The 15939-nt window shown below is 48.8% G+C and overlaps 1 protein-coding gene across 1 annotated transcript; it reads left to right on the top strand.

The window, feature by feature from the left end:
• Positions 1-4300: 4300 nt before the first annotated feature.
• FABP3 (fatty acid binding protein 3) lies at positions 4301-15867 on the top strand. Its single transcript, XM_027864592.1, has 4 exons — positions 4301-4571; positions 10035-10207; positions 12106-12207; positions 14206-15867. Exons 1-4 carry the CDS (start codon positions 4499-4501, stop codon positions 14260-14262), a joined length of 405 nt encoding a protein of 134 aa, XP_027720393.1. The 5' UTR covers positions 4301-4498; the 3' UTR covers positions 14263-15867.
• Positions 15868-15939: the final 72 nt, after the last annotated feature.

Below are 15939 nucleotides of genomic sequence, written 5' to 3'. Positions count from 1 at the left end.
ACTCTTGTTTTGTGCAGGGGAACCACCCTAATGGAGATATATCCTGGCAATTGCCTCCACAGACATTGCAGCCCCTGCCTCCTTGACAGTCATAGCTACTGGATAATGAATGAACAAACAAATGAATTAAAAAGCATTGGTAAGTTTTTGCTTTGTGCCAGGCACTAAGGATGCAAATACAAAAGAGAGATAGTAGCTGAATTCAGGGAATCTGGAGAGATAACCCACGGAGGGGGATGGTAGCCAGGGATGGGCTTTTCAGACTAAGAAGTCACAGAGATAGTAAATGGAGCCAAAGGGCATTTGGTTGGCAGGTTCTTTCCAGGAATGGTAATGATGATATGATTATTGCTTCCAAAGCTAGAGATGGAAAGAAGGGGGTGGTGTTGAAGAAATGCATTTGGCAACACTGCACAAAGATTCAGAGGACTTTGTGGAAGGTCTGGGTCCCCCTCCTTGGAGAATTCTCCTCAGTCAGAAAGAAGCTCAGGGGCCCAGGTCAAGAATGGGAAAGCCAGGTTGGAGGCTCCAGGTAGCATGGCATAACAATGGCCTCAACAGACCTAGAAAAAAAAGTTCTCACCAAAGCCCTTGGTCCCATCAAGTCATTTAACATCAGAAACATAATGTTTAAAAACTTTTTTTTCTATTTCATTTTCACTTCAGGATTTTCTCCCTCCTCCCCCACCCACTGAGAAGGCAAGAAAATAAAACTTGTTACAAACATGTATAGTTAAGCAAAATAAACTTCCACATCAGCCACATCCAAAAAGAACAGATTGCTTAATTTACACTCTGAATTTGTTAGTTCTCTATGTGGAGGTGGGTCATATGCTTCATCATGAATCTTTTGGATTTGTGGTTGGTCATTATTTATGTGGATCAGAGTTTTTTAGTCTTTCAGAGTTGAAAAATGTCTGTTTTTATCTAGGAAAATGACTCTAAAGAAGAGAGATTACCACTGCTGATTGCAAATGCAGGTGAACTTTTGCTTTATCATGCAGTGAGTGGCCCAGATCTCCTAAAACAATCTTCTAAGCATGAGCTCTATCTCCCATTCTCCTTTTCCCTTTCTAGCTGCCCTGCAGGTGTTGTCTTTTCACATTAGAAAGTAAGTTTCTTGAGGGCGAAAACCGTCTGGCTTGTATTTTGATTTCCAGCACTTAGCACGATGCCACATATGGTAAATGCTTAATAAAGACTTTGCCTTTCTTTCTCCCTCTCCCTTTATCTGTCTGTGAACCACCTTCCATCTGACTTGCTGATGAAACCTCTGATTATTTCCTTCTATTAGGTGTGGAGCAGCTAGGTGGCTCAGTGGATAGAGTTCATGGGATCAAATCTGGCCTCAGACACTTATTAGCTGTGTGACAAGTCACTTCACCCTCTTTGCGTCGGTTTCCTCATCTGTAAAATGAGCTGGAGAAGGAAATGACAAGCCACTCCAGTATCTTTGCCAAGAAAACCCCAACTGGGGTCACGGAGAGTCAGACACGGAAACCAATAAACAACAAATTAGAGGATTATCCCCATCTATTAGAATGGGAGCTGCTTGAGGGCAAGACCCAACTTCTCTTTGTGTCCCCAGTGCTAAGAAAGGTACTTTGCACAAAGAAAGTGCTTAAATAAATGCTTTTCTCTCAGCATTGCTCATTGTAGTTCTGGCGTCGTCATTCATTTACTTAGGTGGAGAAATACAACTTTCTTTCCTTTACCTGTAGACTTTCTGGTTTCTGGGTTTGTTTCCCCCTATAATAAAAGGAAGAGGCTGAATTTGAATCCCGGCTCAGTCACTTATCACCTCTGTGACTTTGGTCAGGTCACAACCTCTTTGGTCCTCTGTTTCCTCATCAGTAAAATGATAGGGTTGGACGAGATGACATCTAAGGTCCTGTCCAGCTATAATTCTATGATCCTAACCCTTCCAATCAGCGATCAAGTATTGAGTAAGCCCCTACTATGGGATGACTTAAGTGCTCTGTAAATGCTAGCTATTGTTATTAGATGATGGTACTTTTAATACTGACAATATATGTAGCCAGCCAGAAATATAGGCAGAGTGGGGGAGAACCCAGCAGGCCAGGGTCAGGGAGGGGCACGGAAGCCCAGACTTTCTGGTCTAGAGGGTAGGATATACCCAGAAGAGTTCCTTTCCAGCTGAATGGAGACATGTGGTTGAATGTCTAAGGACTGACCATTACTTCTCCCTTTCTCCAGTGAAGTATTCCCTCCCCCCACCAGTGGATAGTCAACCTAGCGGGATTCAGTGGAACCCAGTCATGTGACTGGGTGGGGATGAGTGGACTGAGTCTTGGGTGAGGGAAATATCGAGTTTCTTATCATTTCAACTCCCCCTCCCTCCTAGGGAAATTAGGCTCCTCCGCATGATCTTATGGATCACCCCTGGCTGAGTCTGGTCTCTGGTTCTCTCCTTTAGCTAAGGCCACTCCCCCACCCGGTTACCATGGAAACATAGAGAATGATGTCACCCTGTGGGAAGGGCTCAGGGAGACGTGAGTCTGGGCAGCGTCTGACATCTGGCAATGATTGAGTGGAGTAAGCAGAGCTCAAGCTCAGGATGCTTTGACTTCCACCCTCTGAAAATATCCACTTGCTATGAAAAACCAAGAAGATGAAGAGAAGAGGGAGGGAAAGAGCAGAATGATGGAGATTGGGAGCATGGGGAATGGGCATGAGCCTGGGGGTGGTAGTGAAGAGGACATGGAGACGAGTGATAATAGGGAAGGGAAGAGGGAGGACACAGAAATAAGAGACGGGAAAGGATGAAACTGGGGGGAAGATGAAGAAGGGATAGAGGAAATAGAGAGTAGAGGGTTGGGGATACGAGGTACGACGGATGAGGTGTGGTCTGCCAGCAGGCACGAGCTTGATTCCCTAGCCCAGACCTTCCCTCCTAGGAGGGAAGAAGCAGAAAGATTCTGTCGATTTAACAGATATGGAAACATGCTCCAGGAGGTAGAAAGTAACTCAGCATGGTAGAGCTAGAATTAGAACCAATTCCTTGGACAAATTTTCCACCTTGGTAAGGTCAAAACTTGAGTCAGGAGATACATAGGTACCATGAAGAGTTCAGCGATCCTTTTTGCCCCTTGAAATACCCAGCTCAGCTTTCTATTGGAAAAATCAGAGCTTTAGAGCTGGAAAGGACTTTTGAGTTCATCTACCCCCCCCATTTTACAGATGAAGAAACTGAGCTCCAGAGAGGTTCCAGCTAACATTTATCCAGCATATAGTGTGTTCTTATAGATTCAAAGATAAGGAAGCCAAAAGAGGATAGAACATCACTAAAGAGGGCATGGCCAACAATGATGAATATGGCAGAAAACGTCCAGGAGAAGAAAGACTATTGAGGAGAGACTGTTGGATTTGGCTATTAGAAAGCCACTGGGAACCCTGGACAGAGCAGTTTCAATGGAGGGGTGACAAAGGAAGGCAGCCTAGAGGGCCTGAGGAGAATGAGTTGTGAGGAGGAAGCGCCCTCATCTTCGCAGTTTGTTGATGATGGAATGGGGGGTTCAGGGGGGTAAGTACAATGGAATAAGACAGAAGGGTGAGGTCTGAAGAAAGAAAGGTGAGCTTGGAGCCAACTGCGAAGGGATTGGGTCTACAGGGTGTTCACCACCCCCAAGTTACCCTTCTCCTTAAGACTTAAGGGTTTAGAAATGGGAAAGGTACAGGCCAAGGCATTTCTTTACAGAGGGGAGGCAAAGTGGGGAAGGAACGTGGGTCTCCATCCCCATCACTGCAGCCCGAGATCTCTCGCTGTGAGGTTCGGGAGCTCTGTGTCTCCATGAGTTCTTCACCCCCCACCTCATTCCCCAGTGACGAGGTGGGCCCAGCCCATTTCCTCATGCTGCCCCGAGCCAGGAGAGAGGGCGGAGGAGAGAAAGTAACCCTGGAGAGGGCCAGGTAGGGAAGGAGAGCCTGTTCGGCCTGCCCTGGGGCAGGGGGCGGGGCCCAGGCACAAGGTGCTGATTGAGGGGGCCTGACGCAGGTGTGCTGGGGGGGTGGCAGGCGAAACAGACACCCCCGCTCCCTTTTCTACAGCCTGAGGCGTTAGCCTGGGAGTCTGAGGGGGAAGGGGGAGGGGTGGCGAACCAGAGGAGCCCTCTCCCTTACCCTCCCCCAGTCTGGCCACTTTCTCCCCAGCCCGGCCCTCTCTCTCCAGCTAGCTGCCCGCAGTCCCCGCCCGCTTGCCAGGGTCTTCCTATTTCGGGAGCTTGTCTCCCGGGCTTTCTTTCCATCATGTGATTAGGAGGGCTATTTAAAGAGACAGCACTGGCAGGCGACTCAGAGCCGGGAACCTTTCTGCATCCCCTCTCTTCTCCCCCGCCCGTCTGCCTGCGGCTTAGCCCAGCCCAGCGCCTCTCAACTCCGTGCATCTCGGCGCAGCGCAGCCTGGCGGATCCGGACCCAGCGTCTCGCAGCGCATCCCCAGCCCAGTCCAGCCCAGCCTCGCCTCCTCTAGCCTAACACCATGGCAGATGCTTTCGTTGGCACCTGGAAGCTGGTTGACAGCAAGAACTTCGATGACTACATGAAATCCATTGGTAAGCAGGGAGGGGGCGGCTGCGGGGCTGCCCTGCTGAGAGGAGGCCCCCGGCTCCATCCTCTGGGGCTGTCTGGGATGTGGGATCCGGCCGAGAAAGGAGGGGCTGGGGAAGGCTGAAGAAGCAGTCCCCGCAGCAGAGGTTCCCAGGTCCCCTGCGCGGCCGGGATTCCTTGGAGTATCCTCCGAGGAGGATTCACCAAGGAATGGGGTGAAGGAATCTAGGGCTGCAGGGAGAAGGGAGATAACGGGTCTCTGCAACATGGGTGTCTGGATTGACGGGACCCCAGCTCTCCCCTATTGAGCCCTGGGGCAGAGATGTGTCTTGGTATATTGGGTGAGAGACATACTTAGGGAGAAGGATGTGAGTGCCCAAAGGTATATAGGGGATATGCTTAGGGTCTGGGTGGGAGGAGGATATCTAGCGGAGAAGGAAGAGAAGGTGGGGTGTATTCTAGGGTGGGGATGCAGAGGGAATGTGGCCAATGGCTGGCGTGTGTGTGTGTATGTGTGTGTGTGTGTGTGTGCGTGTGTGTGTGTGTATGACAGACGTGCCTGAGCGTATAGATCTGTCCAACTGTGCTGTCATTTTTACCCATCCATGCCTTGCTCTACAGGCTGGATTAGGGAAAGCACGTCCTTAAGAGTCCCAGGCTTGTCTCCAAACCCAGACACCCTCATAGATTACCCAGAAGGGTTCTCCTTGAGCACTGCTTCCAGTCCTGACCTTGTCCGGTGGACTGCATGTGCCTGGGTTAATCATTGGCATTGAGTGCCTGCCTAAGAGAGGCACAGGCATACAGACTTGCCAGCTATATATGTCTGGGTCACTGCCTGAAACCTCTCCCAGTGGAGGGTGAGGGGTGGGGAAGGGGTTCCCAGCTATCCTTGTCTGTAGGGACAGTGTCTGGGATAATAAGCAAGGTCAAGACTGGTTGCCCACTGGGGAGAGGAGAGATGGGGAAGTGGGGAGCTGGGAAGAAGGAAGGATTCATGGGCTGTGTATTTGTTTCAGTACTTCTCAGCTGTCTCCTAATCCACCCCTGAATTCCTCCTGGTGTTTTCCTCAGGCTATGGAAGGCAGGGAATTCCATATTATTCCAACTATATTTAAGGCTAATTTCCCTAGTTCTCAGCTGTAGGGAGGCTCTATAGGGAGGTCTAGGAACATCAGAGGTCAAAGCCTAGAATGACCTTAGTTAGGGCCCTGGACTATTCAGAGCCTAAGTCTGCAGGCTAGAATTTTCTGGAAGGGGAGTGACCAATTCTAGCATCTTCTGACTCTGCCCTTAACCCCTCCTGAGCTGCGAGCTCAGGGATGGGGATTAAGGGTGGGGCTCCTTACTGTGGCAAGAGCCCTTACCTTACTCTATCTCTGTTGTCTTAGGCTATATAGTCTTAGCCACTGACCCATGCTTGTCGGTCCTTTTCTTCTCTGCTGGGGGGACCTGGCCCAGTAACCCAGAGATTCCCTCATCCAGCTTTTCTCCCTGACCTAAGGACGCATCAGGCCCTTTCTAGCACCGGAGAACCATTCTTTGGTACAGGGGATAGTGGGGCTGAAGGGAGACAGAAGTAAGGGGCAAAAAATCCAGTTACTTCAGTTCAAATGTACGGGTGTACCATCTCTTATTAGCCCTCCAGAGAGTATAGTTAGAGCAGAATTCCCTACATTTCTCTTGTTTTTTGCCTGGCTTTCCCGGTTGGTGGGAAGGGGGGCATTGTTGGGACTCCTCAGACCCCACCTTTGGACAGCTCCCTGTGCTGGAGGGCCAGGCTTCTACCCAGCCCCTCTCTGCCTTGGTACAGATGAAGAAGGAGGCCCTCTGAGCCTCACCGTCCAAATCAATTACTTAGGCTCCAGGGAGTGAGGGCTTTCGGGCTCTTCCTCCTGGTCACTGTATTTTGCCCAGTCCAATCCCAGTCTGTGGCCGCTCAGACACCTCACTGTGCACAGGGCCTCAACTAAGCTGTACTAGGAAGATCGGCTCGGTCCCGCACTGCCAAAAGGAATTGCTGTCATGAGCCAGCCCACAACCAGGCTCAGGGGTGTCAGACCCAGTTGTTCCATGGGGCTGGGAAGTGGACCAGAAGGAATAGAACAGGGAAGTGTCAATTCTCTGGGAATTTCCCAGAAGTTGGATTGCAGCTTAAAAAAAGTATCTTACAACTCAGATCTTCCTTTTCACAGGGAGCAATAGAGTCTCAAGGGTGCCTTTTTGTATGTGTGTGTGGGGGCTGGGGTGGGATGGGGGGGAGGTTCAGGTCTGGGATTTCATCAGTATTGGGAAATTCCTTCATGGAAACTTCCTCATCATCAGACAGCTAGTGTGTGCTACAGGCAGGACATGGACCCACATCTTCCTGATTCTAAGGCCAGCCCTCTATTTACAAGCTATCTTAGCTTGTAAATATCTATATAAATATGTAAATTATGTAAATATGTAAATATCTATCTTAGAGTGGGGGAATTTTTTCGTTTTTGTTGTAGAGGCAATCGGAGTTAAGTGACCTACCCAGGGTCACATAGCTAGTAAGTGTCTGAGGCTGGATTTGAACTCGGGTCCTGATTCTAGTGCTGGTGCTCTATCTACTGCACCACCTAGCTGCCCCAGGGAATGGAAGAATTGAATTAAGGTTTGGAGCAAGGCAGTTTGGGGCCTTGAATCCTTTAGTCCAGCACTCTCCGGCAGACACATGCTTATTATTTTTTTTAATTTATTTTTTTAGAATGTATTTATTTAAGGAACATGCTTATTTCAGAAGGCTCACTAGGTCTCTAGGGTTCTTGCCTCAGGATTACAGTGGAGCTTCCTCTCCTTGGCCTACCCAGTGGCTCTGAGATCCTTAGCCCAAGTGCATAGGACTAAACCTTCCCTTCTCCCCACTCTGACTTCAGCGTTAGTCACACTAAATCCTTCCAAGGCTTAGGCCCACATTCAGAGAGGCCTTCACCCTTCACCTGCTTTGTAGCTTATCAGTGTAGGATAAGGAGTGGGCCCACATTCAGGGGCCTTCACCCTCCACCTGCTTTGTAGCTTATCAGTGCAGGCTAGGGAAAAGAACATTGAACTAAGATTTAGGACACCAGGGTTCTATTGCAAAGATCTGCCATGGTTTCATTGGGGGTGTGACTTTTCCTACTAGACCTTAGTGCCCCACTCCCCTTTTCTGGATAAACCTGAAGTCAGGAAGACCTTGAAATTCAATCTGGCCTCAGACAATCATTAGCTGTGTGACCCTGAACAAGTCACTTAACCTGGCTGCCTCAGTTTCCACACCTGTAAAATAGTGATAATAATCACAGAGTTGCTCTGAGAATGAAATGAGATATTAGTAAAATGCTTAGCACATTGCCTGGCATAGTGCATGCTACCTACATAAATGCTAGCAGTCATTATTATATTATTATATAATATAATATATATTATATTATTATATAATATTATTATTGTTAATAGTAATAATAAAATGAGGTGGGGTTTGGCCAAGCTGCTTTCTCATGTTCCTTCCGGATCCTGAGTTCAGTTTTCCAAGTCGAACCATATTGTAGAGGAAATAAATCACTATAAACTTTCTATTAGAAGCCCATTGTGCCCAACGAAACCCTGGCACATTGGGGGATGGTAGGACAGACCCAAGAGGTAGGGACTCCTATCCGTGGAGTAATACAACTCACCTTGATCTATTAGTGCTTTAGGATTTACAAATCATTTTTCTCATAGCAGCCCCATGAGGTGTATAAAAGTTTGTGGATCAGGAAGCTTTTCCCCCATGTGGTCAGCAGTTTGGGAAATGTTACTCTGAAGTCCTCTGGGCCTAGGGACCCCTTCTTAGCTGTGGTGCTGAACTGGGTGAGCTTGAGTGAGGCACTGACCACATCATTGATCACATGGAGGGGTTATAATGCCCGCTCCACCTGTCTCACAAAGCTGTCTGTTACAAGACCAATTGAGGCAGTGTGGTCGAATGGCTAATGCTAGATTTGGAGTCAGGAAGACCTGGGTTCAAATGTCACCGATAATGCTGGCTGGCTGTGTGACTTGGGGCAGTTATTTAATTTCTCCCTCAGTTTCCTCATCTGTAAAATGAAGATGATGCTTCTAGTACCTACCTCCCAGGGTTGTTGTGTGAGGCAGATGATGAATATAAAACATGTTATGTAAATGTCAGATCTTATTATGAAGACCCTGTTTTGAAAAATTTTAAATCCTATGCCACTATTCCGACTCATTGGAAACCAGAATGACCCTAGTCCTACTGTCCCAGATCTGGCTGGGGGCCCCCACCCAGATTCATAAGTGGAGATCCCACTCCCATCTGGTCCCCTGTGGTCCACACGTAATGGCAGGAAACACTGTAGGGGTGGTGAGGTGGCACCCATCACATGGTAATTGGAATGGGTTCCTTCTCCAGACTGCACCTCTGAGGCGCTCCTGGGAGGGGAGATTCGGGAGCAGGGAGGATCTTCAGAAGTAAGTAGTAGCAGGAGGGCAACTGCTCAGGGAACCAGGTTGTTTTCTGGTTGGGGGAGTTGCAGATACAGAACATTAGGGAAGCTGTGCACAGCACCCCCAGCTCGAAAGAGTGGGTGCTTCAGTATGGGAAAGAACACCTATAGCTTTCTGTCCTAGCTTTGACACTAATTGCAGTGTGTACTCTTAGGTAAGCTGCTTACCATTCCTGGACCTCTGGACATCTTTGAAATGGGGATAACTCTCACCCTTCTGATCTTAACTGATATTGTAGGGATTAAAAAGAAAAAAAAGAAGGGACCTGAGTTTAAATGCAGCCTCAGACACTTGACACTTACTAGCTGTGTGACCCTGGGTAAGTCACTTAACCCTGATTGCCTCACCAAAAAAAAAAAAAAAGGATATTAAAGTGCCTTCACAGAGTTATAAAGAAATAAAGAGATTAAAGGGTCAAGAGGCTTCAGAGGATATCCAATTCCCTCCATTTGTGGCTGAGGAATTTAGAACCAGGGTGGTAATACAAGTAGTCTGTAGTCACAGGGCCAGGATTCGAACCCAAGTCTTCTGACTCCAAAGCCAACTCTTGTTCTGATGATTATTCCTGTTATTAGTGCGGGCTTAGTGTTCCGAGTGCTTACCCCCCCCCCCCATTTCTCAATTTGGTTTTTGGTGAAGACTCAGAGAAGGTTGACCACCTCTATCCAAGGAGTTTTGCACTCTTGCCTCCATGATTAACGTTGGTCTTGGGTCCAAATATTTTAAGTCCAGAGTCACTGAGACTAGTCTCTGCTGCCAACTTGCTGCATAACCCAAGGCTAGGGGAGGGAAGGTTGCAATACTATTTAGTCCCTCATTCTTTAGACCCCTTACTCTTCCCCTGGGCTTGAAAAGCTACAGGCTCTTTCTGACCCATGCCTTGAGTGTCCTTCGGTGAGGCTGGAGCCCTTTCCTTCCCTCACCAATCCCCCCCTCTCTTCCCACTCTTGTAGGTGTTGGCTTTGCCACAAGGCAGGTGGCCAGCATGACCAAGCCCACCACCATCATTGAGGTCAGTGGGGACACCATCACCATCAAGACTCACAGCACTTTCAAGAGCACCGAGATCTCCTTCAAGCTGGGAGTAGAGTTTGATGAGACAACAGCTGATGACAGGAAGGTCAAGGTAAGCCAGGCAGCCAGGACATGGCCAGGCATCTCTCTCCAGCCTGGCTCTCAAATGCTTGCTCTCTGGCCTCAAGCAGTCCCCCTTCCCAAGAAGGGATCAATCCTTGGTTCCAAAGAGAAAAGTAGGTGATAAAGTGTTGTAGAGGAAAAGTTTCAGACTTGAATCAGAGCAGGAGACCTGGCTTTAACCCTGGTCCAGTCCACTTACCAGCTGTGTGACCTTGAGTAAATCACTTGCTCCTTCTAAGTTTGTTCCCTCATCTGTAAAATGGGTATAAATAAAATACCTGTCCTGCCTACCTTACAGGGTTACAGGGATTACGTGAATAATGTATAGAAAGGAATTGTGACCATAACATGCTACAGAAAAGTGAGGAGGCTCAGCCCTGGAAATGATTTCCATAGAGGACCAGGAAAAAGCTGTGGGTCCCATGGTTAGGAAGAAGCCAGGATCCTTTTCAGTTTGCTTCGATCCCCCTGGTACTTGCTATAGAAGGCAGTTTAGGTGATTTTAGTCAATTCATTAAACCTCTTTGAGTCAAGAGTTGGGAGGGGGAGTTTGGAATGCTGCTGAAGAGAACTCAAGACCCTTAGTTAGCCAGGAACCCAGTCCAGACTTCTAAGGTGGATACTTTTCTGTGGTCCAGCCAAGCTCAGCTGCTCTCCACCTTCTCTACTCCAAGCCTGGCCATTGACCTTGAGAAACTATTTCCAACCATGTTAGCTGATGGGCAGGAACTGCAAAGTCCCAGATGGGGTGCCCTTCATGTCTCTCTGGTTGACCTTCAAGAGGCATGTCAACCCTCTACTCCCCTCTTCCCCCTCCAGGTCTTTGCCAACCTGCTGCTGCTGGCTGTAAAGTAGTGGCTCACTCAAGCACTTTGGAGTCTTGGGGGGGGGGGGGGATGGTTGGGCCTCCTACTTCTGGGAACTATCCAGTGATGGTTATCTGTCTTTCATCGCTTCCTGACCTGAACCCTTCCTCTCTTCCTCTTAGCTGCTTCTGCAAAAGGAAGGATCAGAAACTGGTCTTCCCTTTTGTACAGAAAGGAAAGCTAATGGCCAGATTGGGAAGGGGCCTTGTCCAAGGTCCCAGGATGTATGTGGCAGTATTAGGGAGTGAATAAGCTGTTTCTATAGAGCTTTGTGGCTTACTGAGCACTTTCCCCACAACACCCTGGAAAGCACATATTACCCCCATTTTACAGATTAGGAAACTGAGGTTCACAGAGACCAAATGATATGCTCCAGGTCACTCAAGAGCCTGAACTTGGACTCAGGTCTCCAAACTCCTAGTCTAACATTTCCCCTCCTAACAGGATTGCAGTTCCAGTGTATACATCCATACCCAGGAATAGGTTTGGAACTGGACTCTCCCCACCCTTGTGGGCAACATCCTTGGAAAGCCCTAGAGTGTACAGAACTCAACAATTGTTGGGGGTGGCTCTGGCTTTGCTCTCCTTGAGCCTGTTCAGCCCTTCATCCAGTGCTGTGAGCCCAAATACAACAGACCCAAGCCAATCCAGGTCTTGGAGAGCAATGGTGGGGGACATCAACTCCAAGCCCACTTCACCATCTAGGTGGAAGCAAGTCACTTAACTGCCTGCCTCAGTTTCCTCAACTGTAAAATGAGGATCATGATAGCATCTACCTCTCAGGGTTGCTGTGAAGCTTAAATGAGGTATTTGTACTTAGCACATAGTAGGTGCTTATAAATGCTTCTCCCCCTCTCCAGCTGGCTGCCTCCCAAGGGGACCTGGGTTTGAGTCCCGGATCTGTCATCTGTGCAACCATTTCCTCTGAGGCTGTACAAACACCAGTGGGGCTAGACTATTGCTGATATCTCTGCCAGCCCTAAATCTCATCCTGTGACTGTTTTCTGTCTTCTCTTCACAGTCTATTGTCACACTGGATGGAGGCAAACTTGTCCATGTCCAGAAGTGGGATGGGCAGGAGACCACACTCACTCGAGAGCTCCAGGGTGGAAAGCTCATCCTGGTAAGCCACAAGGGGAAAGGGGACCACCTTCCCTAGCAATAGAGGCAACTCTTTTGCAGGCCAGTTCTCTAGGGAGCTCTTTCTCCATCATCATAGCTGCCTCTGAATCTGCAGTTTGAATGAGGTTTAGGCTTCACTGAGATACAATGCCTAGGAAAAGGGGTGGTGTAGTCCTCTAGTACCTCTCTCTGTGTCAGACATCTAATGGGAGGGAAAGAGTACTGGAGACAGAAGGCCCAGGTTCAAACTTGCTCCCCCGACTCAACTATTTGTGACCTTGGGCAAGACATTTAACCTTGCTTCTTGGCCTCAGTTTCACCACCTGTAAAATGAGCAAATTTGGACTCAACAGTCTAGATGGCCTCTGAAGTCCCATAGAGATCTAAGTTCGTGATCCCCTGCATTCAATTACGGGTACCTACCCCCTTCAGAAAACAATGCTTGACATTTACACAGATGTTTGTTTACAGTGTGCTCTGCCTACATTTAGTTCATGATTTTAACTGGGGGTACAACAGGTTTTTTACCAGTTTTACAAATGAGGAAACAGGCCCAGAAAAGGGCAACCAGGAAGGTGGGAGACTTAAAACCTTTTCATAAGGAATGATCAGAGAAATTAGGAAAGTTAGCCTGAAGAAAACCCAGAGGAGACATTTCAGTCTTGAAATAGGGAAAGGGCTCCCACGCCAAAGGATGGACTTTACTCTGCTTGGCCCCAGAAGGTCCAACCCAGAGTATAGGATCAAGACAAGTCATTGAAAACAAATAACAAATGAACAAAAAAAAGACAAGTCGTTGAAAGCCAGAGGCAGATTTCTGTTCCACAGGTGTGGGGATTTTTAATCCGTGATGTCCCTGACACAGGGAACTCAGACAAGCCAAGCTCTCCCAATGCAGGTAGGAAGGGTGGCATCTTTGTCTTAGAGCTGCCCAGAGCTCTGGGAAAATTCATGACTTGCTCAAGATCTCTGCCACGGGCAAAGGAGAGACTTGAGCCCAGCTCTTCCTGGTTACACCATTCAATTGAATCAATAAAGGATGGAATTTCTTGACAACAGAGCTATCCCAAAATGGAATGGGCTATTCCAGAAGCTGTGGTCATTTAGACAGGAATGTTATAGAGGGAGCCATGCTTCAGGGAGGGGTGAGATTCAATGAGTGCCAAGGTTTCTTCCATTTACTGAGTCCATGAAACAGGGCCTGGTTAGAGCCCAGACCTGGGGTTCACTCTGCTGGAGTGGACATTCAGTTTGGTTACAAAGGAACCAGATGGGATTCTCAGATTCCATAAACACCTAAAAAACAAGGCAAATATCCCCTCCTCCTTGTGCCAGGAAGGAAGGCAGGCCAATGCCTGAGTCCCACCGACCCATCCCTGTTGGGAACACCCATTGATCACAGTAATTGTGGCCTGCTCAATCTCATCCACATCTCCCCAGACTGGGGCAGAGTTCTCTGATCCTGGTGGCTTGGCGGGACTGTCCCTTCCTAGCTCCAGCTCAGTGTTGCAGGTTGGGTACCTGTAGGTAACTTAGGACTTTCCCACCATGGGCTCCCCTACGTCACACTGGTTGTGCCCTAGGGCACAGATGGGTGAAGGAGCTGTTCGCTGGGGTAGACAATCTTCAGGTGCTCCAAGGTTTGCCCAGGAACAGTCCCTTCTTTGCTCAGTGTGCCTGGATGATTGCATTCCTACCATGGAGGTGAGGAATGCTGCCTCTACTCTAAGAAGGGGGCAAGAGATCTTCCATATTTTACAAGGGACTGGGGATTTTCAAAGCTGGGGCGCTGGTCTTGGCTCCACTCCCTTACAGAAGGGGATAGGGAGGAGGGGGGAGGAGAAAGCACAGAGAGAACAGCTGGATAGAATGGGGTCAGTCCCTCCATTGCTCAGCCCCTCCCCAAAAGGACAGATGCTCCCTTCCTTGAACTGGAGAGGAAGTCCAGCATTCCATCCCCTTCCCCCAACATTCTTAACAATGCTGTCTTTGCTTCCAGACACTAACTCATGGCAGCGCAGTCTGCGTTAGGACCTATGAGAAGGAAACAGCTTGAAGTCAGCCCACCTGCTCACTGTCAATTCCTCTGCCGACGGCTACCACTGAACTCAACACCAGATTGCCTCATTTCTGTACCCCGTCCCCCTCCCCACCCCAGTGTTTTGTACCAATTGACTCTGGTCAAGGAACCCTCCAGAAATGGAAAACATATGGTGCTGTCCTGGTCCTGGTTGAAGCCCATTCTGTATTTTTTTTTTTTAAACTGCATCTGATGGCTGGTCCCAAGCCAATAAAGCAGATCCCACAGTCAGTCACTCAGATGCAGCTGCTGCATTACTGCCTTTGTTGGGGGGGTTTCCCATAAGTGTGGCCTGGAGTGGCCAAAGAGGCTGCTGGGGCCTGAGTCAGGCCTTGGCCAAGTTGGTCAGGAGCCAAGCCCAAATGGCAGTGATTCCAAGCCCGATGCAGCTGGAGCAGGACCACTGTCTAACGGATAGACCCAAGGAATAAAGCAGTCTTCTTGGTACACATCCCCAAGCCTTCCCTTTCCCTCACTGCTTACCCCTTCTACACCTCAATTCCTTGGGGTCTCTAATCTCACCAAATCACAGTGGGGAGGGGCCTCCACACTGCAGCAAGTTTCCTCTGCATCCCCAAGATGGGAGGGGGTCTAGAGACAGGAGCCACCCAAGCAGCCCACTGCCGTCCTGGTACTCTGGCATAGCCAGGAAGCTTTCCTTACATTAAGCTGTAGTCTGCTGGCCATTGGTCCAGACAAGCATCATTCCCCTTAAGGCTTCTCTGATATACTGGCTTATGGCAGGATAGAAAAACTAGCAGTTTCCCAGGCTTAGCTACAACCTTTTCTGTCAGATCTCTAATTCTCAGTGCAGGATGCTCATGACAGGGCCTGGCTTTCCTGAGCCCCTTAGCCTTTTATTTCACTGGTGGGTGCTCCCTGCCCAGACTTCATAGTGATGTGTTAACAGAAGGCTCCAAGCTCAGCCACTTCCACTGGGCAATGCTTATCCAGGTTGGGGAGGGGGATGAGGGAGTCAGAACTTTGAGGGAGTTCCGACTTTGGTTTTTGTTAAACCATTCCGAAGCATTAAAGGCTCACTCCTCCTGTCATCTTCCCTATCCTGCCACATACTTCCAGAGAATGGAAGTTGTTTGCTAATTAAAAGGGAAATGTGTTATACTAAAAGGTTGGGGAATCCTAGGAAGGCTGGCTGTGGGACAGCGACCTGCTAAAACTGACTCCCTCTCTAAGGGAAGCCTCCACAACAAACACAGGGAAGGACCAGCATCTAGCAGGGCAGACCCTGTAAATTACCCAGATATGCAGGTTAAAGCTATGAAATTCCAGAAGATGGTAAGTTTTTTAGAAAATCTCCACCTTCATAAATTGTTTTTTGGAGATTAGGTCTCATGATCTTGCCTAGGCTGGGAGTGCAGCAGCCACTCCTGGACCCAATCCAACTACTGATAAGCAGCACAGAAGCTGTGGCCTGCTCCTCCCCAACCTGGGTGAGATCACTCTTCCTCAGGCAGCCTGGTAGCCCAGGGGTTCCTCACACTGGTCCCTGACTCAGTGTGGCCCTCCTGCAGCTCAGAAGTCCAGAGATCATATGATCCATCGGCCTCCCTAAAAGTGTGGGGGGTGGGAGGGACCACAACACCCAGGCCACCAAGTGTTAAAACATCAAGACAAAGGTTCCAGTGCTGGCAG

This window comes from Vombatus ursinus, unplaced genomic scaffold (genome assembly GCF_900497805.2).
Source record: "Vombatus ursinus unplaced genomic scaffold, bare-nosed wombat genome assembly UNPS02014775.1, whole genome shotgun sequence".
Classification (NCBI taxonomy): domain Eukaryota; kingdom Metazoa; phylum Chordata; class Mammalia; order Diprotodontia; family Vombatidae; genus Vombatus; species Vombatus ursinus.
Note: the sequence above shows the minus strand (reverse complement) of the source record. Positions and strands in the feature narration are given on the sequence as shown.

Coding starts and splice junctions, on each gene's coding strand:
- FABP3 (XM_027864592.1), top strand. CDS start 4,499: ATGGCAGATGCTTTCGTTGGCACCTGGAAGCTGGTTGACAGCAAGAAC. Junction 10,208..12,105: donor CTGATGACAGGAAGGTCAAG/GTAAGCCAGGCA, acceptor TTCTCTTCACAG/TCTATTGTCACACTGGATGG. Junction 12,208..14,205: donor AGGGTGGAAAGCTCATCCTG/GTAAGCCACAAG, acceptor CTTTGCTTCCAG/ACACTAACTCATGGCAGCGC.